Below are 27,676 nucleotides of genomic sequence, written 5' to 3' on the forward strand. Positions count from 1 at the left end.
TTTTAACACGGGAGTTGAACTTTAAAGAGCTTCACTACTGAGCCTAGTCTACGGATTCGCGAATTCTGGGGAAGGGGCGGATCCAGCAGTCTTTTTTAATACTAGGCTCAGTTCCACCGGATTGGACAGAGCAAACCCATGTGACTGCTGTACCCACTCACCGTACGAGAAGAGGCGTTCAGGTAAGCATATCAACGCCTATTTCCTACATGTTTTCAGCATGTTTGGTGTCACTATTTAAATTGGTGTTTTTTCTAAGAACTATTTAAACACAGCCTCTTAGGAATTACTTCAATTGGACTATGGTCATTAAGATAATGCCAACTCAAAGAGAGAGAGGGAGTGCTTCAATCCTGCTTTGAATGCTTTGTCTTGTCTGGGTCACTATAAGAATTAATGGTGTAATAAGCTTTGGAGAACATTTGTTGTACTATGCCAAAATTGGGCTTGCAAATTTTCAAATGCTTCACTGAGAAAACATTTCACTGTTCTGTATACATACTTTATTGTTAGGGTGCCTTCCAATTTTTCCTGATGATATTTTCAGCTGACTTAAGGAGCTGCAATTATTCTTTCCATCAATCCAAATTCTCCCTATTTCCACAGTTTGAAAAAAGCCCATTCCTTGGCATTTAATTTAAGAGCACTGAATTTCACTAAATGATTTTTCTTCTTTGAAATAAATATTGAAAACAATTCTGTTCCATCAAATTGATTTAAGAACTGTTGGAAAAAATACTGAGAAGAAATATTTCTCTGATATTACGTTCAGCTTGATCTCATTTTCAGAACAGAATACAGGTCTGTTTAAAAAAACATAAAGTGTTGTGACTGGCAGATATTCTAAGTACAGTCAATCTAATTGTTGTAATAATAACTGGGAGTATAGAAACAATGAGCTGGCCAATGATAAAGCTGCTTGTTGGAATAATTGAATATGGTCTTAAGAAAAAAATGCTTCCCCTTGGGATCTTAACTCTAATCCTAATCCTAGACTATAGTTTATAGAAAAATCAGAAGCATCTGCACTAATACAGTAGGAATATTTGCACAATGTTATTTTTGAAGGGGCAAGTTATCCTAATTATAATTGACTGATTTCAGATTTTGTCCATATCTATGAATTTATATTTCATCATTAATGATTAACCTATTTGGGTTGACGCTTCTGCAGTACTTGTGAAAACCCTTGGAGACATTATGATAAAATATATTGAGACATTGAGTCCATTAAAGCAGTGATCCCCAACGTTTTTTCCACCAGGGACCAGTTTCAGCAAGACAATTTTTCTATGGCCCAGTGGGGGCGGAAAGGGGCGTGGTTGGGGGCGGGATTAAGCATGGGGGTGCTGGTCCTCCCCGCCCCTCTTTCCCGCCATCGTCCTGTGGTCGGCAGAACCTGCCTCCCAAGCCTTCTTGCCCAGCGGGAGCTAAGCGCTGGAGAGAGGGGGTCAGGCTGGCCCTCCTGCCTCCCCCCAGCCAAAAACGCAAAAGCGCCCCACGGCAGAAGCCAAAAGAGGCTTGAGCCTCTCGGTCCTTCCCTCTGTCCCATCCATCGTCCTGTGGCCGGCAGAACCTGCCTCCCGAGGCCTCTTGCCCGGCGGGAGGCGAAGCGCTGGAGGGAGGGGGTGGCGGCATGAGGGCCGGCAGCTGCTGACTCCACGGACCGGTGAAACATGCCCCGCGGCCCGGTACTGGTCCGCGGCCCGGTGGTTGGGGACCCCTGCATTAAAGGATTTAAACATTTCAAGTTTTTTTCTGTGTTTTAAGTTCAAAACTGCTAAGATGTATAGTAGACTAATTTCTAGGTATGTTTTGCAAATCCAGTGCAAAGTTTCTAATTGCTCTGCATTCTAGTGAATGGTAGAGAGGTTCTCCTTCCATTCTTCAGTTGTGACAATGTTTTAAAAGTACAAGTGAGAACATCTTATTTTCTGATCTCCAAGTTCAGCTTTAGTCAATTGTAGGAATGTGTGTATATATATATGTGTGTATGTATGTATGTACAGTATATATGTGTGTGTGTGTGTGTGTGTGTGTGTATGTCACATGTTTTTGCTGAAATTGAAAATTAAGGGAGACTAGGATAGATCTATTTCAGCCTTATCTTGGCCTCATCAGCTAGCCATACCCTCACTAGGACTTGAACTTGCAACCTTGGCCTTGTGTGTGTGTGTGTGTGTGTGTGTGTGTATCAAAAAAAAAATAAAGGGAACACTCAAATAACACATCCTAGATCTGAATGAATGAAATTCACGATGTGTCATAAGCAGGCCATGCCCACCCTGGCTCGCAAAGACAAAAAAAGTTGTAATATGTCACTATACGTCACATTATGTCATCGAGTTTGACACCTGTGCCTTACAGGTATTACAGGTATATGGCTCAATCAAATGAATTGACACCTGGCCTTGATTGGCTGGTGATCTTTGTAAAAATAAAATATTTAATCTTATTTCTGATGTCACCATCAGCTGCACAAAATGTTGTCTGCAATAAATAAATTAGGATCCATAATGGGTTTAGGTATTTCATCACTCCTTCTCAGATCATGCCCTTGAATAATTTCTGGGCTTTACACAGTAACATGCAGCGCAGACAATGCCTAATTCATTTTATGCATATCTTCGGTACAAGGAAACCAGCAATCTGTTTTCAGCCACCGGTAGAACTATATAAAATCATATCAGCTCATGCAGACATCACTTCCATTTCTAGGGTTCTTCTGAGAATCCACCTGGGTATTTCTAAGATGTACTCTTGCTTTTCCAAATCTACCACCTATTTTTCTCCAACTAGAACTGTTTAGAATCTAAACTAACACGTAGCTCCCCCAGCTTATTAGTAAAGCAAATGCAGTCTACTTGGTTGGATATATGCAGATATATGAAGAGCCAATAAAAAGCCATGACAAAAAGTTGGCTTATTACATGATTGATTTGTAGAAAACATGATATCATCTGGCAGGCTTAAAAAACAACTTTAAAAATCCTAAAAATGGTATGAAAAGACAAAAAGTCCAACAGCAGCAACAGTAAATGTCTTTCTTCAGCCAATTCAACACCAGTATTTTTATAGAAATTCTCACCTGGATTAAATCTGAGCATTCATTCAGGAAATATTTCCTTTTTAAAAAGAATGAGTTGCATTGTATTTGGAAGTTTCTGCAGTTTATGCTATGCCTGCTTGCTGGGACTGTTTATTTTAGCTATTTTTATATCATTGCAGAGAGTGCAACTTTATACAAAGCTTACAATAATGTTATGTTCTCTGTGCTCCTTAGTGTTTATAACATGACACCAAGTAACTCTGATGTCTAACATTCTTTATGTAAATCTGAGTTCGCTTGTAAGTTCAAAAGTATTCCAATACTGCAATACTAAAAAGTGAAAACAGCTTTTCAGTCTCTCTCTTTTTTTAAACCCTTTATTTTCACAGAAAACACCTAAAGCTTGTAGTTAAACATCTGTCCTAAGATACACATATATAAATTTTAGTTTTGTGTTTTGAAAATTAACTATTTTGAGAAGTTATTGAGAAAAGAACCCTACACACATGTTCACACATATTTCTTGAGAGGGTTTTTTAAAACTGTTTTTAAAACCTAATAAAACTTTTTCCCAAAACATGAATGTTTTTTCTTACATTCATAGGACTGGAAAAGCTGTGGCTTCCAGATGTTGAATTGTAATGCATATCCGTTATTAGTAGATGTGGAATTTTGCAACATCTCAAATTTCAGCTTCTAGTGTACAGAATAGGAAACATCAAAACTCAAGGAAAAGATAATGATTATTAGTTTCATGACCCTTAATGCACTAGATGACTTTGGACTTTCGCTCATGTTGCTGTTTGAAGTCATGCACAGTATAAATTCCCACAACAAATCATGAGTTAGATTTAACTGAAAGGCTAAAGTCATCTAGTGAAATGGCTTGAAACTGGGTGTCCTCATTTCTAATTTCAACCCTTGTACCCACTATCAGTGCTCTATTTTCAATGTTGACTAATTGAAAACCCTTGGGAAATGTGAAAACAGGTCATGATATAGTTAGCTATTTTCTCTTGCTTGTCATCAGCATTAATTGGATAATTACAGCACTAGAGCATAGTGGGAGTATGAAATGAATGTAAACCCAAGGAATTGTACTGTTGTTCTCTATAGATGGCACAAAGAGCATGCAGGTGAAGCCTACAATATAATTGAAGATAGGAGAAGTTACAAAGTAATAAAAATGGGGAGGCAGAAATTTAGAAGCATATTGCTGTTGTGAGCCGCCCCAAGTCTATGGAGAGGGGCGGCACACAACCAACCAACCAACCAACCAACCAACCAACCAACCAACCAACCAACCAACCAACAAACAAATAAATAAATAAATAAATAAGAGATAAAAGGAGGATTTTTTTCATGACAACAATCCTGTCCATTTCTATGCTTCTTATTTTTTTCTTTACACTTTATAGGTAAATAATTCAAGTGTCAGCTTTGAAAATGTGGCAGAAGCCAATGAAAGAAAGGCACTGTCTTTTTAGATGACTGGTACAGATAAGAACAAGTGGGACCAGCAACAGCTGTTTCACAGTGAACTAATCAAGTTTAAGGTTTTATTAGAGTGTCTCCACCAATATCTCCCCATACTATATTTACAGTTAACCAATGCTGAAATTTTTTATCACCCATTGGAATGATTTGAGTTTCCCTTGTAACTTTTTCTTATTTTTATCTAAATATGTACAGGCAGCTCTCAACTTACAACTCAATGTAATTAAGTCTGGAATTATGGTTGTAAATCATTGCAATCATAAGTGAAAGCATCTACATGACTGAAAGAAATTTCCCAGGCTTTTTCATGGCAGCCTTTAAGTGAAGGCCACAGTCATTATGCAAATATCTCAGCCTTAAGTGAACTCATTTATTTGAATGAGAGAGTTTTTTGCTGGAAACTAGCAAAAAATGTTGGAAACCAGCAGTAAACGTTGCAAATTGTGATAATGGAATTCTATGACAAGTCATAAAATTGATCAGTCTCACATTTAGACAGATGAATGCAGGAATAGGTGGCAGAACAATTTACAATGGCTGTGGTGCTTTGTGCTATAAAACATCCAGTTTGTGGTTGTTGTAACTTCAAAAAGTTTTAAAACAACCAGTCATCATGTGAGGATTACTTGTACCCTTTTCCCCCTTCTAGAAGTTGGTGATTACCTTCCCTCTGTGCCCAGGTAATTCATTTTGGACTGCCAAACTATAGGCATTTGTAAAAATTGTTAGCCATAAATATCTATAAATGGTATATATAAAATTCTTACTGCTTAAGATTCTATTAACTCCTGCTGTCCTTTTTCATCCCCCTACCCATTTGTCAATATACTCATTTGGAATTTCACTCATTTGGAATTTCCCTAATCCCTTTGAAAAAAAAATGTAGCTCTGTTGTTTTGCAAATAGCAACTGTTGAAATTAGTCTGTGCCTGTAGATATCCTCCTTTTGATTGTTCAATTCAATTTCAATTTATTAGATTTGTATGCCGCCCCTCTCCGAAGACTAGACAAGGCCGGATACTTAGAGCAGAGGTGACTGCTAATACATTTAGGAAAGAAAATAGTAAATGCTAATGATGGGTGAATAAAGCTGTGTAAATTCTTTTAATGAACTTTATTAAGCCATTTCATCTATATTTAGTCTGCCCATCTATAATGAATTTTACCCTCAAAACATTTTCTGGACAGGGCGAAAGAGAGTTGCTAGATAAAATGACAGGAGAGTGGCAAAGCAGGATAGTATCGCCAAGGGAAAGGATTTTGTAAAGTCCACCTCTGCCACATTCTTACAGAATCAAGGCTAATTATTTAATCAATAACTTTCTTAAATTGGTAACCATGTTAGAAACAGTTTTTCCTCAGTTTTTTCTAGCAGAAGATGCTAAGCTTTTGACTTGGGTCCTTCTTAATGCAATAGCTAATTCTATCTTCTTATAAGGCTACCTTAATCTTTGCAGTCCAAAGGTACAAACCACCACTTTTAACTCATTGATCAATTAGGGTGGGTGCTTAGGTTTCCCCCAGTAACCATGGGGGTTCCCATGGGAGTTCCCATTCTCTTGTATGATTGTTTGCTAAGCAGCATCTCCTTCCCTCATTTGCCAAGGCCATTCTCCTATGCCATTACACTTGGCTGCTCAGGCACACTGCTCTGCCTTGGGCTATAAATATGAACAATGCCCAGGCAGGGAAGAAAGAATGTGAATTCACCACTGCAATATCAGAAGATAAGTAGAACTTCCACTTTGCAGAGCGGAAATATAGTGGCTGTGCCTCAGCTGAGGAAACCCAACTTCTGTACAGTGCTTTTTTCTTTTAAAAAAAAACCTCTCAACTTCCTTAGCCAACCACAGCGCCACCCATATCCCAATTCGTATCCTGTCTCATTTCTCTGCCTCTTGATTCAACTCTGAATGGTCAGCTTTAACCTGCCCAAGCTTTTCCTCCTGGTCTCCCAGCTTGGCCAGCCTGCTGATTCTAACCCTGAATCTTTAATAAAGCTGAACTGAATTTACCTTATTCCAATTGAAACAATCCATAGGAAGGTAGCTTGGTTGTAGCTAAAGCAGCTGTCAGGGCAAAAGCAGAAAAAATTACAAGTTGGTAGATTGGGTCTGGAGACTATGAGCTCTATGTTCAGTCTCAATCTGTTGGGTCTTTAGCTTTTCTTCAGAGGAAGAATTTAACAACGGATTAACTGAACAATATCCTAGCTGGCATTCCCCTGGAACACATATAGCGCTGAATAAGGGAGGAGGCAACTGCATACATGAAAGACCCCAGCATTCCCGCTGATGCTTTAAAACAATTGGAAAGGGAGGGGAAATTGTAATAATATTAAGTACTGTACTAGAAATCCCAGGCCCAGGATTAGAGAGCTAATTGAAGCAGGCTGCAGATGTGATTAGGAATGAAGCTGCTAAAACAAGAACCAGCAGTTCCCAGGCCACAAAAGGATTGTAATGTTGGTAGTTCCAAAGAAGAAAGCCTTGGGTTTAAAACCTAGAGCAGATTTCTATATAAAGGCTTTGATTATATGTAGAGAGATCTGTTGTAAAAGGTTTCCTTGTCTGCAATAAAACATATACTCTAGCCAAGTCACGTCCAGGAGTCTACCACCAGCCATCAGTTCCAGAGTAAAGAACTGCGAGTATGGCAAGCCAGGCCAAAGTATGATAGATATAGCTGTAAGGAGAGTTTACATGGGGTTACAGTCAAAGGGGCTTGCAAATCTTTTTGGCTCTACACCACACATACCAGGATACATAAAAAAAAGATGGAAAATTGAGTTGTGGGGAGGGGGGGTGAGTTACATTTGTACTACAAATGAATAGTTTATTTATTTATATTTATTTATTTTGTCCAATACACAATGAGGGTTTTTATACACACACATAGTAAAATACATGATGAAGGTTATAGAGGAGATACTCATAGTAAAATATATCTAAGAAAGAATATAAGAGATATAGGAATAGAAGAAAGGTATAAGAGATACAGGAGAGCAATAGGACAGGGGACGGAAGGCACACTAGTGCACTTATGTGCACCCCTTACTGACCTCTTAGGAACCTGGAGGGGTCAATCGTGGAGAGTCTAAGGGAGAAATGTTGGGGGTTAGGGGTTGGCACTACTGAGTCCGGTATTGAGTTCCATGCTTTGACAACTCGATTGCTAAAGTCATATTTTTTACAGTCAAGCTTGGAGCGGTTAATATTAAATTTGAATTTGTTACGTGTTCTTGTGTTGTTGTGGTTGAAGCTGAAGTAGTCGTCCACAGGCAGGACGCCGCAGCATATAATCTTGTGGGCAATACTTAGATCTTGTTTAAGGTGTCTTAGTTCTAAGCTTTCTAGGCTCAGGATTGAAAGTCTAGTCTCGTAGGGTATTCTATTTCGAGTGGAGTATCTTTGGACATTTTCAAGGGTGTTAATGTCTGAGATGCGATATGGGTTCCAAACAGATGAGCTGTATTCGAGGATGGATATGGCAAAAGTTTTGTAAGCATATACTGTACAAGGGGACTAATGCAAATGAATAGTGCATATACAAGGGGGAAACACTTACATTGTGGTGGTAATGCTGCAAAAAGTTATTTTGGTTGTTCTATTGCCCAGTTTTTGTCAGCTCTTGAAGTAAATTGAAATATTATAGACATAATGCTGTCCTAATTACATAGTGCACTCTCTTGGCTGTTTGGCATAGTGTGGGCTTTCAATTTGTTGATAGGACAACTAGAACAAAAAATCATGTGATAGCCATCTGGACCCCTCTCCCCCTCTCATTTTCTCATTCCTTCTGATTAAGAGACAAAGGGCTGTGGTGACTGGCACTAGCACAGTTTACAGCGTTACCTTGTTGTTGGTGGCTTACTATATATTTATGGAAAGCCTGTGCATGGAAGCTAATTGCAGTATCCCGCTGTCTCTGGATAATATTGTTGAAACAGTCAAGCACTTTAAATGTTATAAAGTGATGTAATAAAATGAATAATTATAATCTAGCATCAAGGAGTCCACTCACATAATACAGAAGAGAAACCTTGCTTCCTTTATGTATCACAAAAAGACAATAATGAAAACATTATTTCTCTTCCTGGATTTTCATCCAGTAGATCAACAGATAAGCCTTCACTATTACATTGATACTGAGAAAGTTGACTTACTCAGGTTGATAATTTCCAGAAGGATTGGAGCAGAAACTTCAGAATTCAATTTTGCATTATTTTTGAAACTTTGTAGAATTACCCTAAAACATGTGGAAGATATCTGATTGAAGGACATTGCTATAGAAGATGTGGGATGAAGTTGCATTTGCATTATAAGAGTAATTGTTTTGCTTCATGTTGAACCCTTGGGTACTAAGTATATGAACCCAGCTTGGAGTACAGGATTCCTGCAAATAGCATTAGAAGTATTTGAATTCTAAAGCACGTAGCAGCAGTGAAATACTTATGCACATCTTGTCTTCTGCTTTTATTTGTTTTGTTTTGATTATATTCTGTTTATGACCTTTAAAAATATTTCCTACTATTTTAAGGCCAAGGTTAAAATCCACATCCATTAAAGTCAGGAGCAAATATGTTGTGATTTTACCAGCTCTGGCTATGTCAGTTTTCTGCAATATTCAGGGAAATCTGCCTACATGACAGTTGAGATATTAGGGCCACTGACTTTCTCTGCAGTATATGCAATTCAAACAGAAATACTAACTTGTTAATGCACCTGCAATATGATAGCTTCTCTGCAGGATAAAAATAGTACTTCATCCATTAGACAAAAGCAGCCTTTTCTTTTTTTTTTAACAAATGGTCTGCTTCTTTTAATGTTTTTGTTGTCCATATTCTAGGTTGCTGTACTATGTATCATTTCGATTAATGTAACAAAATGTATAAAAGCTTAGTGTAAGTGTATGAGAAAGGGAGGTTAGGTTAAGGATGCCATGCAGATCTTATGTAAAAAGGCTGTAGTGTACTTCATACACTCCACCTTCTGCAGTTCCTCTCATTCAGTTGCCCAGTTCTTCTGCTGAAACCCAACACTTTTCTGCTACTGGAATCCTGCAACTTGTATTCTAAATTGCTTTTGAAGATTAACATAGAGAGACTAGCCTCAAGATATATGCATTGGGATCTGAAAAAATTCACTGCTGCTGTTGTTTTTGGATTTCAGATCAAGTTCGAATTTAAAGTGTTGTGGTGGATTACATGTGATAAATTTTGAGCAAAGACAGAAGAGAGTGGAGTGAACTGATTAAATTCAGAGTTCTTTTCGCAGATTTCCTCTCCTGGAACAGGAAAAGATATTTTCACCTATTCCAAACACCATACAGTTTGCTTTCAGGATTGGTATATTTCTTCTATTTCTGTTTGTGGAAACACTTATTGGATCACAAGCATCTTTGAATGAAAAGGCTCATTCTGTAAACCTTCACGGAGGAACCTAGTTTAGCAAAGTGTGTGTAATTCTAAAATTGGTTTCCTTAATAGGAGATTCAATAACTTTACTTTTTAATGTGATGTCAAATCAATGGCTCATTTAACTTTCAGAGTTAAAAAAAAGGTTTCACAAGAATGTCATTCTGCAGAGGTTCCTATATTGATGTAATCTATGTTCTATCTATTCTGTAGTGCATGTTTTGGACCATAAAGGTTTCTGTGGGTTTTGCCTCCCAAGGACAATTCTATCTGTCTGTCCATCACCCTGGGGGGGGGGGGAATCACTAACCCCCTCAGAGAGGGTTCGCAACTTGGGCGTCCTCCTCGATCCACAGCTCACATTAGAGAAACATCTTTCAGCTGTGGCGAGGGGGGCGTTTGCCCAGGTTCGCCTGGTGCACCAGTTGCGGGCCTATTTGGACCGGGAGTCACTGCTCACAGTCACTCATGCCTTCATCACCTCAAGGCTCGACTACTGTAATGCTCTCTACATGCGGCTACCTTTGAAAAGTTTTGGGAAACTTCAGATCGTGCAGAATGCAGCTGCGAGAGCTATCATGGGCTTTCCGAAATATGCCCATGTCACACCAACACTCCGCAGTCTGCATTGGTTGCTGATCAGTTACTGGTCACAATTCAAAGTGTTGGTTATGACCTATAAAGCCCTTCATGGCACCGGACCAGAATATCTCCGGGACCGCCTTCTGCCGCACGACCAGTTAGGTCCCACAGAGTTGGCCTTCTCCGGGTCCCGTCAACTAAACAATGTCGTTTGGCGGGACCCAGGGGAAGAGCCTTCTCTGTGGCGGCCCCGACCCTTTGGAACCAACTCCCCCCAGATATCAGAGTTGCCCCCACCCTCCTAGCCTTTCGTAAGCTCCTTAAAACCCACCTCTGTCGTCAGGCATGGGGGAATTGATATGTTCCCTCCCCCTAGGCTTATAAAATTTATGCATGGTATGCTAGTATGTATGATTGGTTTCTAAATTGGGTTTTTTTTAAATTAACTTAAATATTGGATTTGTTTACATTGTATTATTGTTGCTGTGAGCCACCCCAAGTCTGCGGAGAGGGGCGGCATACAAATCTGATTAATAAATAAATAAATAATAATAAAATTTTTCATTTTCTAATGAAAACTTACATAGTTCTTAGAGACAGCAAAAAATAAAAAAAAACCCAACAAAAAAACAAAAAAATACCCAAAAGAAACAAACACCAAATCAGTTATTTGAGTTAAAACACACATTTTGTTTTAAAATCTGTCTCAGAATATCCATTCATACTTATGGAGGGATTTTGTCAACCTTTTTTGTGGGGCAGTATAGAATAAAAATATCATATTTTTATGTGCACTTCCGTCACAATGGTAGGGACGGTAAATAGAACCTATCCCTGGCATAGTTGTTAAAAAGGTAAATAGTAAAAAACAGAATTTTGGTATATAGTTGCATATTTGTAGACCAGGAACAGGAATCTCTTTATTGTCATTGTCCATCATGTATACAACGAAATTGGTTGCATATAATAATAATAATAATAATAATAATAATAATAATAATTATTATTATTATTATTATTATTATTATTATTATTATTATTTATTGGATTTGTATGCCGCCCCTCTCTGCAGACTCGGGGCGGCTAACAACAATAATAAACACAACATGTACAATCCAATAATAAAAACAACTAAAAACCCCTATTATAAAACCAAACATACACACAAACATACCATGCATAACTTGTAATGGCCTAGGGGGAAGAGCTATCTCAACTCCCACATGCCTGGTGGTATAAATGAGTCTTGAGTAATTTACGAAAGACAGGGAGGGTGGGGGCAGTTCTAATCTCCGGGGGGAGTTGGTTCCAGAGGGGCGGGGCCACCACAGAGAAGGCTCTTCCCCTGGGGCCCGCCAAACGACATTGTTTAGTCGACGGGACCCAGAGAAGGCCAACTCTGTGGAACCTTATCGGTCGCTGGGATTTGTGCAGTAGCAGGTGGTTCCGGAGGTAATCTGGTCCATGGCCTTCTTACATCTCTGCATTCTCTTTCTTTCTAATTTATTTAAAGAGATCCATCCATCCGGCTAGGCAGTGCCGGTTGGCAGGGCTGTGAGGGGAGGGCCTTCTCGGTGGCAACAGTGGCTCTCTGGAACCAACTATCTCCTGAGATCCATACTTCCCCCACCCTACTGGCCTTCCGGAAAGCCTTAAAGACAGGCCTGGGGCTGTTGAGTAAATAATACAACTCCCAGATCCGGCCACAAAAAGTGTGAATGTTTTTATTAAGGGGTTTAAAATGATTTTTGCATTGTTTTTTAGTTGATATTCTTGTTGTAAGCCTCCCAGAGTCCTTCAGGAGTTGGGCGGGATATAAATCAAATTAATAAATAAATTGCCCAGCCTTAAAACAATAAGGCAAATGAATTTATTACAGCTATTCAACCTCATTTTGTAAAATATAAACTTCATTACAAAATGATTTTACTCTGTGTCCATAGTTATCAGACTACTTGTATTGATTTTTTGGAAGTGTAAGGAACTTTCAGAATAAATTGAATGATGACTAACAGGCAAATACATTTTCATTTAACTAGTACTTTTATTACATTGCAGATATGTCAATCTGCACAATTATGTGTATCTCTCTATCCATATGACTTGATACAAGGTGAAAATTACTTCCAAATCAGCTTCAGAAGCCAGGAGCTCTGCTATTTTTCTATTAGCACTCCCATTTGTTCAAAGTGACATATAGCCAGTTAGTGGTTATAAGTAGTCCATGCCTTATATCATGTTTTCCAGAAAATAAGACCCTGTCTTATTATTTTTTTGAACTCTGAAATAAGCGCTTAGCCTTATTGCCATGCAGACAGGAGCCTGATTGGGCTTATTATCAGGGGATGTCTTATTTTGGAGAAACAAGGTAGGCATTCAGTCAGTGACCATAGTTACAATGACACTGAATGAACGGTGTTGTAATCAGTCCTCAGAGTTGCAGCCATCCCAGCATCCATACAATAAGGTCATTGCAATTTGGGGGCTTGGACTTAATTACCAGTTGCAGTGCCCATCAATCACATGATTGCCATTTTCAATCTTCCTTGCCAGCTTCTCCGGTAAATCAACTGGGAAATTAGCAGGGACGATTGCAAGATACTCCCTGAGATTCTTTGCACTTGCATTGCATGAGTGCCCATGTACCCTATCTAAGCACTGCCTTCCTCACATGCTGCACATCCCCTCCAAGCTTTTCCTTGCCTCTTGTGCATCCCCCTTGTAGCCCTCTCTTGCACTCTCACACCTCTTGCATCTTCCCGTCCCACCCCCCTTCCCTAGCAGCAGCCAATTACCTGCCTGCCTGCCTGCCACTTGCAACTGTCTGCCAGTTTCCCCGCAATTTGTTGTTGGGAAGCTAGCAAGAATTTGTCTTATCTGACGACAGGGATTCAGTTAATGATGGCAATCTGAACTGCAGGCACTGCCATTGCTAAGGGGTGCAGTCAGATATTATGACCCCCATTGTTTAAGCGGCAAAAATTACTATTATAAATCATGGACTATCCATATGTATTCAGACAAATCGTTGTTAAAAGTCTAAAGTGAAATGTGGATATCTGTTTCAGTGCTTTTTTCACGGAAAACTTAAAATAGAGATGATTTGTAGCTATGGGTTAAGATAAGAAAAGGAACACGCTGCTGCAACAATCTATTAATGTTATTTGTTATCTTTCTGGATTTGTCCATATTATCTTGTCCATATCATAAAATATTGCTGCCAATTTTTCCCCTCTTTTTGACTTATTTTGTACTGCTACTGAGCTGTTAAATGTACAGTTGGTCTGGGAACATCAACGCAAGTTTAATACTTATCTACGATATAGTCCCAGAGTTCATAAATAGTACCTCTACATTATATTCTGGAGATCACTTTTTTTAAATCTCTGATTTTAGTTAGGAAAATAAAATCAACCTTTACAGTAACATTTCAGAGAATGCAGTACTGAAAGCAGTGCAACTCCACACAAATCTTTTCTGAATAAAACTCTGTAAATTCATTAGAATGTTTTCCAGATAAGATTTCTTTGTTTTTGTTAAAAATGCTTAGCTTTGGATATTATCAAAAAAATTGGCCCCAGAGCTAAATTTAGCTAAATTCATGACACTTAAAATGTTTATTAGTACATTAGATTCAAAGTTGGAAAACATTTTAGAGGTCATTTAGCCCTCCTACTCATATCTGATATATAACCAACCATTAAGCTTCTATTTGAAGATCTTGAACTGTGGAAATCTGATCACTTCATATGGCAGCCTGTTCTATTGAATGATATCTTGTTCAGTCAGAAAGGTTTAACTGTTGTCTATCTTAAACCTACTTCCTTATACTTTTAAACCTGTTAGTTATATCCCTGCTCTTTGGAGCAATAGATAATAAATCCTTCCTTCCAGCCTTACAGATATTGAAAAATTACCATTGTATTTCCCTTTAGTCATCTGTAATGATTCTTTAATCATTGGTCATAGGGCTTATGACTCATTTTGGAAATGTAATAGATTTTATGCCAAAGAGAATGCACTCTAAGAAAAATACATTTCTGAATTTAAATAGATTAACAATTATCATACAGAATGGTAAAAGATCACAATTCTGAATAAGTAGGGAGCGCCTACTGCCACATGTATCCCAGCGACTGGTTAGGTCCCACAGAGTTGGCCTTCTCCAGATCCTGTCAACTAGACAATGGCGTTTGGCAGGACCTAGGAAAAGAGCCTTCTCTGTGGGGGCTCCGGCCCTCTGGAATCAGGAGATCCGTACTGCCCCCCCCCCCCGCCTTTCATAAGAGTCTTAAGATTCATTTATGTTGTCAGGCTTGGACCGATTAGATCTTAGCCCTTGGCCAACAAATGATTGTATGATAGCTGTATGAATGATTGGGATTGATTTTTAATACAATTAGGGATTTTAGTTAACCATGCAGTTTTAATTTAATAGGATTAATTTTATTGTAATTTACGGTTTTTCATATGTTGTGAGCTGCCCTGAGTCTTCAGAGAGGGCATAGAAATCCAATAAATAAATAAATAAATAAATAAGTAAATAAATAATTTCTTCTATAAAACAAAACATGATAATCTTAAGGTATAAAATTTAGACATTTTGTGTAAATATGTGTCTGGATTTATTTGTATATATAAGTTAACTTGACAGAGAAGCTCTGTTTAATCTCTTGGGTCATATTGCAGAAATATATATTTATAGGGTTGCATAATAGTTGTATTGATATCTGATAAACTTTCAGTGCTTATGCGATGGGATATGGACTAATCTGAAGACTATCAAACTTTTTTCAGGCTGCAAATTTTTTTCATTGAAAATAAACTCCTGGAACTTCTGATAAAATGGGTGGATTTGTCAATATGCAACTCTTCCTGTACTTTTGCTGCTACTTACTAAGGTGGGGGAAGCTTAGCTCATTGCCAATAATTTTTATCTGGAAACTATTTATGTGGTCCTTATTTTTTATTTTTTTTAAAAAAAGAACTCTGAATTTAGATCTTGCACATTGGATTTGGAAGCTATCTATAAGCCATTAATTTTTTAGAATTTTCATTCTGTAATGTGCCTTATCAGAGTTTTGCTCCATATTATGGTTCAGAAACAAATTATTATTATTTGTCTAGAGGATATGTTTAATATCATGTTTAGATAATGTGGAATGAGAGCTACAGTGCATAATCATAGGTTGCAAAGCGGTTACGACCTTATCACACTCATGAATGAGGGTGGCATTTTCTTTATTAGTGACCTCCATTCTTCCTTCCCTCCAAAGTAGCAGAAACCAGCTGCTGAGTTTTAGCCATGACACAGTTGTAATGTAATGATGTAATCAGAACTGGTTAGTGAGTAAATTGATACAACGAAAACCGCATGAAGATTAAGAGCACAGGACATTCATAGTTGCAGTAATGCAACAGTTCTAAATTTGGTACCATTGACTGTGTTGTTCAGAAATTTCAGGTACATTACACTCTCAACTTCGTCAACTTTCATGAGGTTGATGAATGCTATTATAAATCCTTTATTTATACTGTGCAGTAAAAATATTGGTTTCCCACTATTCAGTTTATATGAAATTTTATATATGCCATGCTATATTATCTATCTATCCATCCATCCATCCATCCATCCATCCATCCATCCATCCATCTTTCTAAGCATCCATCCATGAATATCAGATTCATTTTATTATTTAGTGGATGTTTTCTATTTTCATTTTATTGTTCAATATCTTTCCTATTTTGATTTATTTCAAACACATATATATGTAGCATTTTATAGTGTTTTGAAAAGCATATTGATACAGTTGGTTGGATTGACACGTTCTATTAGAATTATTTATCTCTGCAAAATCAGAAGAATTATATAAAATCCCATGATCAGAGATTCTGTTGTGCAAATGTTAACTGGCTAGTCAAATATATTTGTCTGGCAAGAGCAGAGCCAGATGGGGAGAAATGAGCAATTTATTTGGACACAAAAAAGAGTGCTGAGTTGGATCATTGTCATAACAACAAATATACAGTAAGTGTGGTATCTTTCTCTGAAAAAGAAAGAAACATAATACGTTATTTGCTTAATGACTCTCTGAATCTCGAAGGAGTAGAACATGGCCACCATTATTGTTCTAGATTATTTGCTCTAGGAAAGGAATTGGAATTATTCAGATTATACTATTTGTTCAGCCAAGAAAAAATTTGGGTTTCTTTAAGGCCTTCATCTTAAGTATGTCTCTAGGGAAATACATATCACTATTGACCTCAAGTGGAGACAAATGTATGTTTCTCAGGATAATATCAGTTAATTTTTTTCTTTTTTTCCCCTTTTAATTGTTTTTAAATTGTAGTTTTTAATTGGATTACATTATTGTTCTGTTTTTATATATGCTGTGAGCCGCCCTGAGTCCTCGGAGAGGGGCGGCATACAAATCCAAATAAATAAATAAATAAATGAATAAATATTCTTGCAGGATCCAATCTGATCCAGTCACTGGGACTAGACGTTTATTATTCCAAGCTTTTGGGCTCATGCTGGAACCCATCATAGAGAAAAAGAGAAGTCCCCTAATGATGAGTTCTAGTATGAGCCCAAAGCTTGGAATAATAAACCTCTAATCCCAGTGACTGTCTTAGATTGGATCCTGCACCATTATTGTCCATTTATGATAATTGAAAACAATTGTTTTGTTGACTGCTTGCCTTTTTCAGGATACATGCCCCATTTATGTCAATTATGTCAACCACAAGTCTTGAGCTTCGTTTGCTTGTAACCATAGAACTGGCAGGACTATTAAGTTTGATATCAGTGTGGGGATGGCTGTGCTACCTGTGCTACTTAACGCTTAATTTAATCCAGATCTTTTCATGGACTTCTGGGTTGTGCTTCTTATGTATTTCAGCCAGCATAGAATGCCAATTATTAATATTAGTACTCATCCCAAAGCTGCCTTTTGCCAATATTTGGAAAAGGGCATATGGTAGTTTGTTTTGCCATCTACAGAGAATGATCTAATTTTAAACCTTTTAGTTTCCCCCCCTAAAGTTATTGAACTTTAAAAACATTAAAATTAGCATTTCTTTAAAACTTTACCTACAAATATTTTATTCCCACCTTTAGGAGGCTATTTATTTGATTTAACTGTATTCCACTTGGTGGTAAACACACGCAAGTTAAAATTGCTATAATTATTACTATTGTACAAACTGTAAGAATAACTAAAAATAATTGGTTGTATGTTTTTTTACCAGTATCACAATGTAGGGGTTTATTTTGATGTTCAACGCCCTGTAAAGATGTGTATTATTTGTGTTTTCATTTTGAATAGCTATGCTTAAAACAGGGCTGAAAAAGATAAAATGTACACAAAAAGGTAATATGTGCAGCCTATGTGCATCTAATGGTATCAAAATAGTTCATACAACAAACAAAGCAAAACTAATATTTTTTGTTATGCTTTCCTGTATTTCAGGGACGATGTTCAAGGGAGAACTGCAAATATCTTCACCCACCACCACACTTAAAAACACAGTTGGAGATCAATGGCCGCAATAACCTGATTCAGCAGAAGAACATGGCCATGCTGGCCCAACAAATGCAACTGGCCAATGCCATGATGCCTGGTGCCCCGTTACAACCAGTGGTGAGCATCGATTTACACTTCTTCATTACTATTCCAGTGTGACCGCCACTGTCTCTGTTATGGAAAAACAACCTTGCAAAACATGCAACGGCAGTCAGAAATTGTCCATCATAGATAAATAACACATAGAAAAATAACACTTTTTTATGATGCAGCTCAGGTATCTTGCACTCAGTACACTTTATTGATTAATATCAAAGCAACTCATGTAGAGTAATATATAGCCGAAAACTAGGTAAAGTTTTATTTAAAGATCTCCGCTAGTATTAAGTCTGTCACTTGTGCTATGTATTGTATTTAGCACGTAGTACAGTGCGGTAATATTAGGCCACCCTGCTTTAGACAGCACCAGAGAATGTAACACCATCATTTGACAAGAGAGAGTTGCTAGCAATACAGTTTCCAGAATAACTGTCAGTACAACATCATTTTACTATTATTATTCTTTTGTAGAGGCACAAAACTACCTACCTAATCACTTTCCCTTTTGCTTCTGTTTCCCACTTTCTTCTTCTTTGTCCCACCCTTCATGTCTTCATGTTAGTATCAGTCCTCCATTATTTTTACCATGGACTTTCCCCATCATTTTCCCTCTGTGGTTTCTTGTTGGTGAATGCAGAACTATTTTGGCCTGTGACATCTGCTCATTCATACTTGGGAAAAAAAACAAAATAAAAATTAGGAGTAAATGCAGTATGATATCATATGTCTATACTGTGGTAGTGTTATCAAGAGAAAGAATTTCAGAGGGAGGATTAGGGCTGTGTTACAAAAATGATACTTGCCAAGGACAGTTTGTTGAGTGGTAAATAAGTAAGTAATGTAGTGTCCATTAGTAGCATTTTCCCTTCCTTCATGAAGAAGATGCTTCGATTGGGACATCCAATTTTAGATTTTGTTTCAGGACAAACAGTAGCTTTCATCCTTGGCTTTAATTGTCTAAGACATCTCTTGGACTTATTCCAAAATAGACCCATTGAGTTTAGTTGAACTGCTGCATGATAAATAGGGTTAGTAAGGCAATCCTAAACTCTGATATTTTGCACAATGACCTACATGTAAGTCTAGTTAAGACAAGTATAATTTAATTTTAAGAGGTATCCAGCTGTAAGAAAAGTAGCAAGCAACAACTCCACATACCAGATTGGTTCCAAATGTCATGACTTTAATCTGATTTGTCTATAAATACTTCTAGTTTCTCAGAAATTATTATAGAGACTGGTAGATTTGGAGTTGTTCTTGCATCTTTGAAAGCCTGGCTTTAATCCTCTGTTTTTAGTTTACAAATTTGATGAGCAGGATAAACATATCAGCTTTGGCAGGGGTAGTGAACTGAAACATGCTTCCTTTAAACTAATAATAAGGCAACTAGTCAGAAATTTTCATTGTGACAGCAATTGCAGCTGATGAATAATAAATTATACCATGTTTAGTATCCTGAATTTTTCCAAATTGGAACATTTAAGGGACTGGGTTGAAAATATATTTTTGTGTCTTTCTCCTAAATGATAGAAGAGATTTCACAGAAACCAGTAAACTCTGTATGGAATATTCTTATCCTAAACCTTGTACGTTCTATTTTGATTGGCTTAAGCCAAGAACTCAATGAGTTAATCTCCTTTCCAGAATTTTTTAATTTGAGATTTTGTACTGAGTTATATCTGCCTTGTTTATTGTAGCTTAAAAGACTAACAAAAAGCTATTAGATAACAGATACCATCATCATAAGTTGGAAGGAAAAAAATAACATGCCAACAAAGTCCTTTGAATATTTTGTAAGTAAGAAAGCAGTTAATGAAAAATACTATTGAAGTTATATTAAGCATAGCAATGTTTTGAAGTTTAAAAATCAAGTAAGATTTGAAAGAAATGTTACTTCAGGACATAACTGGAACTTTTGTGGTAGTGTTTCCTCCTGCAGAAGAATAAGAGATCACAAGAAAATAGGCCCAGTTCTATCTTGCTAATATTTAAACACAATTCAAGCATACTTCAGTTTGAAATGTAATTCAAAGAATTTTCTTCAGACTGTTGTGCAGAAATCCCTGAAATAACAAGCTGAAATTTTGTTATGCAAAACTAGCTGCAGCTAGAAAATATAGATATAATCTCCTATATAGATTTGCTGGCATATTTGCAACACATAGTCCTTCTTGCAAAATGCTGTCATCAGTTTAAGATCCTAAGCAAAAGTACTGGGGTTTAAAGAAAGGCTTATTAAAAGCAGAGGTGAATCAAAACCTGTTTTTATTATGTATTTCTGTACTTTAAATTGATTTACGAAGCTGCTGGTGATCGGCTGTAATATTGATAAACATTTTTCCAATGATACCATGTTAATCTGGAATGGAGAACCTATGCTGGTTTGCAGAATAAGCAATTTACCTGAAATTTGAAACCCTCCACAAGGAGTCCCTTCAAGAAATCTTATTAATAGCCAAGCACATCTAGAAGAGATTGAAAAAGGCTGCATGGAAGAGAAAGTTTGGAATCTTAAAACATATAGAAAGACATAGGTTTTCCATTCTGATACCTATAAATTATTATTTGTTTTATTAGAATTATAACTTTTAGTCACAGCTGAAACCTTAGTATCATCAATTTATCCTTTTCATTTAACTAAATATGATTATTAATGATTAAGTTTAATATTTTAAGTAGTTAACTTATTACTCTTATTATTATATTATTATTTCTTCATAGAACTATATCCCTCAGACATTCCAAAAAAGAGGGGGGGAGGGATCTACATATTTCATCGACTCTGATTGCATTTATCAATACCAAACACTAAAGGTGAGAAAATGTTACCATTTTGGGTCTTCTTTCTGTTTTCCTTTGTCAGCTGGAAATAATGTGTTCCTCACATGAACTGATTAAATGTACATTCATAAGACTGTCAGAAAATTAACATTTCTATGAAAAAATAAAGTATTAGTGAATAAAATTGACAGTAATAAAGATAAGCCTTGAATTCATATGAATAGTAATGTGCTCCTGGAATGCTATCACCAAACCATTCAATGCACACATTTCATTTTTTCAAAACTAAAGTTAGTTAAATAAACTTAAAATAATTAAAGGGGTATAATACGAAAAGAGTTCCTTTTCTTCCATGATGTGAAAAAGAAGTTCGTATGTGTGCCTTTTGGCTTTAAGGGTTACAGGTTATAATATAGTGGTTCTTTGCAGATTTAGCAGTGGTACAACTACTGCATTTTGTATCTAACTCATTTGCCTTCTTGTTTTGTCCTTCCTAGTATAATAAAGTTTCTGATGTTTATTTGATAAATACAAGCCTTGATCTGCTTTGGAAATAAGTTTATCTCTCCTATCACCACCACAGCCAGCTGCATGAACCCATTAAAACTTCTTTCCATTGTCAACTGCACTTTATTGGATACCCTAATGACCATTTAGCATAGAAAACAATACCCAATAGTACCAAATACAACTTATAGATACGGTAGCAGACAATGTAAAGAACCATGGAAAGCATGGTCTGATCTGATAAAAATTGGGAGTTATAATCATATTCAAATATGGCTAAGGACATAAAGAATAGCGTAAATTATTTTGATAAGAGCTGGTTTTTTGATTTATTTTCTGCAAATCATTGAATGGGTTAGGTTAGGTTAGGTTTATTGGATTTATATGCCGCCCCTCTCCGCAAACTCGGGGCGGCTCACAACAATAATAAAAAACAGTACAGTACATAATACCAAATCCAATGCCCACCCGTCTAGTTACAATTTGACATCGTTGGATTGCTATAATCAAGGCAATGGAGGAAACACACTGTTCCTTTATCACTTTTATAATCAGGAAGTCAACAAATCTGGACTGGGCCAAACACAAAGATTGTGCAGTTATCCAGGTCATGGTTGTCTCAAGAGTGCTTTCCCCCCCCCCCCCAAAAGGCAACTTGGCTAGGTTTTTTTCTTTAAGGAAAATGTATTTTTTCCCCTTGAGGAAGAAGACCTTTCACTTCTCTTGAAAGAGAAGTGAAACATCTTGGAAAAGAAGTGAAACATCTTCCTCAAGGGAAAAAAAACAGTCCAGTTGCCTTAAAAAAAAAAGAAATGGGGAAAAAAACCCCAAGATTGTGCAGGTTTTTTTGAAGGCTCTGGTCAAAATATAGCACCAATTAGGCCTTTTATCTTTGATATCCTCCAAATATATTTGGCTAGTTTATTATGCTCCCACTAATAGAATCCCCAAGTTCAGAAGAGTTTAAATGGGGATTAAATTATTTGCATGCATCCATTGTCCATTGTTTTCAACTCCTAATACAAGTTCTAGGGAAAGATTTATTTGTTTGTTTGTTTGTTTATTTATTTATTAGATTTGTATGCCGCCCCTTTCCATAGACTCCGTAGATACCATGTACATCTAGAAAAATATACAGTTTCACTTCTCAGCCACATATTTTTCTGCCAGCCAATAATATCCACCCAATTTTGTTAGTTTTTGAATCATATGACAATTTCAAACTCAGTCCTTGCCCTGTTGTTTGCCTCTCCCAGGACCATTTCTTTTATTTTCTTTTTAAAATCTGTTCCAGGGTTGGCGATATCTAGATTGATAGTTATTATGATTAAAATATCTCACTCAGCCTTTCATATCACAGGTCATCTTGTTTATAAGCCATGTTAACTTCTGGCTTTTCTATATTCAGGTCTGAAAATCCTAGCAATTAATGATATGCTTCCATACATTTGGATAGTTGTATTTTATAGCCAAAAATGGGTTCTGCTTACATAAAATGCCTTAGAATAAATACAATAAACCCATATAGTAATATATTCTATTTATTATAGATTCATTTATTAATGATATATTCAATTGTTCCAGCATAGTGGTAGTTCACAGGAAATACTTGTTAATGCAGTAGAACATGTAAAACAGATACAACACTGTCTTTATTTTTTCATATAAATAACTCGTGAAATGTCCAATAGACCTTCCTCCTAATTTCCCCACAACAACAACCTTGTGAGAGGTATTGGGCTTAGAAAGAGTGACTGGCCCAGGACCACCCGTGGATTTTATGACTAAGGAAGATTAGAACTCATGGTCTCCCAGTTTCTAGGCTGATACCTTAACACCATTATACAATCCATGAATCATTTCATTACAATTAATCATTGTTCTGTCGGGCTCTCTGGTAGACTCCTCACAAAAATTCACAGGTACATTTCAGACACACACACGTTTGAAAATCCAAAACAATGTTCTTTATAATGAAAATTCACTTAAACTAAGCCCTCTTTTGGTAGAGCAAAGAGCACTCGTCTCCAAACAAACTGGTAATTTGTACAAGTCCCTTATCAGTTCTGTGATACGTAGCTTGCAGCTGTGAGGCAATTCACAGTCCTTCTTATTTCACAAAGTGAAACACACTGCTCTGGTTTAGTTTCAAAGCGGGGAAAAATCAGCACACAAAAGGTCAAAGTCAGTAAAGCAGTCACGAAACAGGATCAGATAATCCTCCACAATGGCCAAACCCACAGGCTGCTATTTATAGCAGCCTCACTAATGACCACAGCCCCACCCAACCACAGGTGGCCTCATTTTCTATGATAATAATCCCTCAGCTGTTGTTGCCTGTGCATCGCTCTCCGCATGCGTGGCTGTATCATTAACTCTTGTTCTGAATTCAAGGAGGAGCTAGATAATTGATCTCCTTCTGAGCTGTCTGCCACACTCTCCTCCTCCCTGTCACTCATGTCTTCTTGGTCAGAGGAGCCTTCATCCACAGTCCTTGGGGCAGGAGCTGGGCCATAGCTAACCACAACAAATCATGAAGTCTTTGAAGATGTTGTCTTCTATAAAGTTATGCATCTCATGGCATTCTGACATTGTTACTCCTTTCCCTTCTAATATTTGTGGGAAGAAGGGACTTAATGTTTGAGGCAGGACACAGGGGGAACTTAGTAAAGAGGCTAAGAGTATTCTTTTCTATCTTTTTCAAGTCATTCTTTCTCAGTCATTTGTCCTCTACCTACTTTCCAGAAGAACAAAACCCCCAAACAAATGAGCAGACAGTGATAAGTATTTATCTTTCCTTTCCATTGTGTGTATGCAGCAGGTGCCCATTGATGCTGGTTTTAATATGAGACATAGATGAGCCAGCACACGCTATAAATACATGATTTATTTAGCCCTTCTAAGGAAGGAAAGGGTAATATATGGCAGTGACAGCACTGTGTCTCCCATAATTTCTAACCAAGCAGTAAGACAGGTTGTGAAATATATAGCCCAAGGCAGAGATTGATTATTTATGTGATGCATTCTCAGTTCACTCTAAAACCTCATATTTCACTCAAAAGATTGCTATTTTCTAAGTACTGTATCTTGTCTTGAGTTGATCCCCACTTATAAGGGCAACATGTTTTACCTATCACATTTCCCCCTTCAATTACAAATAAAAGCAAAGTCTCTATTTGTGATATCAAAAAGTGACTGAATTGATGGAAAGCAGATGGGACTTTACTCATTTCTATTTTTAGTTTTTTGGGTGGGTTTTTTTTTCATTTGGGGGCCTGGCAGTTTCAGGATAAGAGCAGAAGATACATAGCAGATCTACCAAATTTACTTTCGTTCCAGTTCACTGTGAAAATAATATGCAGATCATGCAGTTAAGATTTGCTTAATAGTTTGCTCTTCCTGTTTGTTTAGTGAGGTTCTCAGTGCTAAAATAGTTACAGAAATATCAGAATAGTTTCATTTTGATCAATGTTCAACTATAAAACTTTCATAATCCACATCCTTTAATGTGATACTCTTACAGCAAGAGAAGTGCAGTCCAGGCGGCACCCCTGTACCTGTCATTGTTTGCACTCCTTTTCATGAGATAAGGGTTTTTTTCAACATCCACTTAGGAGTTACAAGTCATGATATCTCAGTTCTGTTCGTTACCACTCTCCTACGTTTCTTAATTTTGTAATTAATTACAAAAGTCCTTTATTGAAATTATAGTTGAACTCAAACATTATACTGTGTCCTGGCCTGTCTAACTGTGTTTTATTGAATAAAAAAGCTGCATTTGAATAAGAATCTAATCTGTAAACCATAGTTTACAAACCATAATGGATGGATTACAAGGAAACTCAAATAAATTACATTGAGGCTTAATAGAGTGCTGAGGTCAGCATTTTAGCTTGATCCAGTCAGCACTACACTTAGGATAAATCAAAAATAGATAAATGGGCAGGGTGGTGGTGGTTGGGGAAATAGTAAAATGCTTCTTTTTTTAATTGAAAATAAAGATGACTTTCATTATTATCAAAGCAATAAAAATGAAACAAAAAGCTTAATTTTGTCATGTTTAACCTACATCCCAAACAAAAGTGGGTTCATTTAAGGCATAGCATCATCTGTATATAATCTAGTGAATTTCTATATTTTAAATTATGCACAAATAGTATGATGATTTATTAATTGGTAATGTATTATTTGGAGTTTTCCCTACTTCTTTTATATAAATTAAATATCCATTCGTTTTAAAAGAGGTAGGTGTCTTGGTAATGCATATAATTGTTTCTCAGTACCATAAAGAAAAATCAAATGTCATCATTTAGAGTAAAGGTATTCCTGTATGCACACAAAAAATATGCATAAACAAAATTACTATGGGACATGAAAGAGATCCAAAGGCAATATTGTACCACTTGTTTCCAGCTTGGTAGCTATAAATATATTAGGGCTACAGATTCAGTACATATGGAAACTGTGGGATTTGCCCTACAGTCCCAATCCATCTGGATGAACATATGTGGATTGGGATTGGGAAAAAACTTCAAACATCTGGATTCACCTTAAATCTTGAACAGAAGCAGCATGGCATGTTTCTTTCCTTATGTGTTTTTTTGCAAAATCTTGACTGATATCCAAGTGATTATGTAGTGAGCAATTAGGCTAATTCGCTCTACCAGTTTTTATCTTGTTTGGAACCTCTGGAAGCGATTTCTGCATCTTGGGTTTCTGACATTTAAAATAAGCATGAAAGGGATACTTGAGTGATGGTATCTGATTCTCTAAGAGCTGTTCCCCTTTCTTGGTGTCGAGAAGTTGATAGATTTATGTAGGGTTAGGATGTTATTTTGAGTCCTGAGGCTATACCTGCTTATGTGACTTATCTATCTCCTGAGGGCCCTTTGTTCTATTCATGTAATAGGAGAAATGTGGAAAAAACCAGTATTTTCACATTTTATCTCCCAAAGGTGTAAATTCCTCTTGATGATAGAGAAAACACCAGATCTTAAGCAAAATTTTGCATGATTACTTGTGGTACCACCTTCTGCGGCACAAATCCCAGCATCCAGTTAGGTCCCACAGTGTTGGCCTTCTCCAGGTCCTATCAACTAGACAATGTCATTTGGCGGGGCCTAGGGGAAGAGCCTCCTCTTTAGGGGCCCCAGCCCTCTGGAATCAACTTTCCCCAGACATTTGCACTGCCCCCACCCTCCTTGCCTTCCGTAAGAATCTGAAAACGGTGCCGTCAGGCTTGTGGCCAGTAGACGCCAGTGAATGTGTATGATGTGGTAGTATGCATGTGAATGTTTGATTTTTAAGTGTTTAGCTTTTCAAGATAATTATTAAATTAATTATTTCTATTAATTGGATTAGAAGTGTATATATTGAATATATTGTATTTTTAAAAACTGAAATATTGTAAGCCGCCCCGAGTCCATGGAGAGAGGCTGCATATAAGTCCAATAAACAAATGAATGAATGAATGAATGAATGAATGAATGAATAAATAAATAAATAAATAAATGATATGAACATATATTACCTTAAGATGCATATATATATGCCGTTTAAACCGCATTACCCTTTCACATTGTTCCTGTGGAATTTCATTGGTGATACATAATCTTCATTTCTCTATCTTATTATTTTAGGCCAATGAACCTGAATTTTTCACTTTCATTTAACATAAATGGATAAGATTTTTGGGGGGGGGGGGAAGGAATCAATGCTTGCAAAAACTTCTGCTGAACTTTTAGTTTTAGATTTTTTAATCCCATTTTTTAAAATAAATAAGTCAGTGTGGCAAATACTCCTTGCTGCTCCTATTTTCTCTACAGCAACAACCTTGAGTTGACGGACAAAAAGTGATTTTCAAATGATTGAAAGAGAGATGAAATATTCTCCTGCTTAATTCATGAATCCATTTGTGTTGTATGAGTACACCAGTTCCTTTTTTACTAGGCCCAATTAAAATGAATCAGGGATGGATAAAGCTAGCAAACATACAGTAAACAGGGTTTTCATGAACAAATTATAGATTGAACAGCAAATGAAACAACATCAGTTTCATGCTTAGGTATCCAAAACAGTTATGCTGAATTTAATAATAATAATAATAATAATAATAATAATAATAATAATAATAACAACAACAACAACAACAACAACAACAATAATAATGTAGTAATAGTAGTAGTAATGTAGTAGTAATAATAGTAATAACAGAGTTGG

The 27,676-nt window shown here is 36.8% G+C and overlaps 1 protein-coding gene across 18 annotated transcripts in view; it reads left to right on the top strand.

Annotated features, from left to right (window-relative positions):
• MBNL1 (muscleblind like splicing regulator 1) overlaps nucleotides 1–27,676 on the top strand; it is a 206,471-nt gene that overhangs the window by 132,912 nt on the left and 45,883 nt on the right. For 12 of the 18 annotated variants that reach the window (XM_070753464.1, XM_070753452.1, XM_070753457.1 and 9 more), the window contains 2 exons: nucleotides 18,017–18,187; nucleotides 20,891–20,983. In XM_070753464.1, coding sequence (XP_070609565.1) covers nucleotides 18,119–18,187; nucleotides 20,891–20,983 — 162 coding nt within the window. In that variant the 5' untranslated portion in view covers nucleotides 18,017–18,118. The remainder of the gene's footprint in view (nucleotides 1–18,016; nucleotides 18,188–20,890; nucleotides 20,984–27,676) is intronic. The other 6 variants (XM_070753470.1, XM_070753460.1, XM_070753461.1 and 3 more) reach the window with 1 other exon arrangement.

The sequence above is a fragment of the Erythrolamprus reginae genome, chromosome 5 (genome assembly GCF_031021105.1).
Source record: "Erythrolamprus reginae isolate rEryReg1 chromosome 5, rEryReg1.hap1, whole genome shotgun sequence".
Taxonomy (NCBI): domain Eukaryota; kingdom Metazoa; phylum Chordata; class Lepidosauria; order Squamata; family Dipsadidae; genus Erythrolamprus; species Erythrolamprus reginae.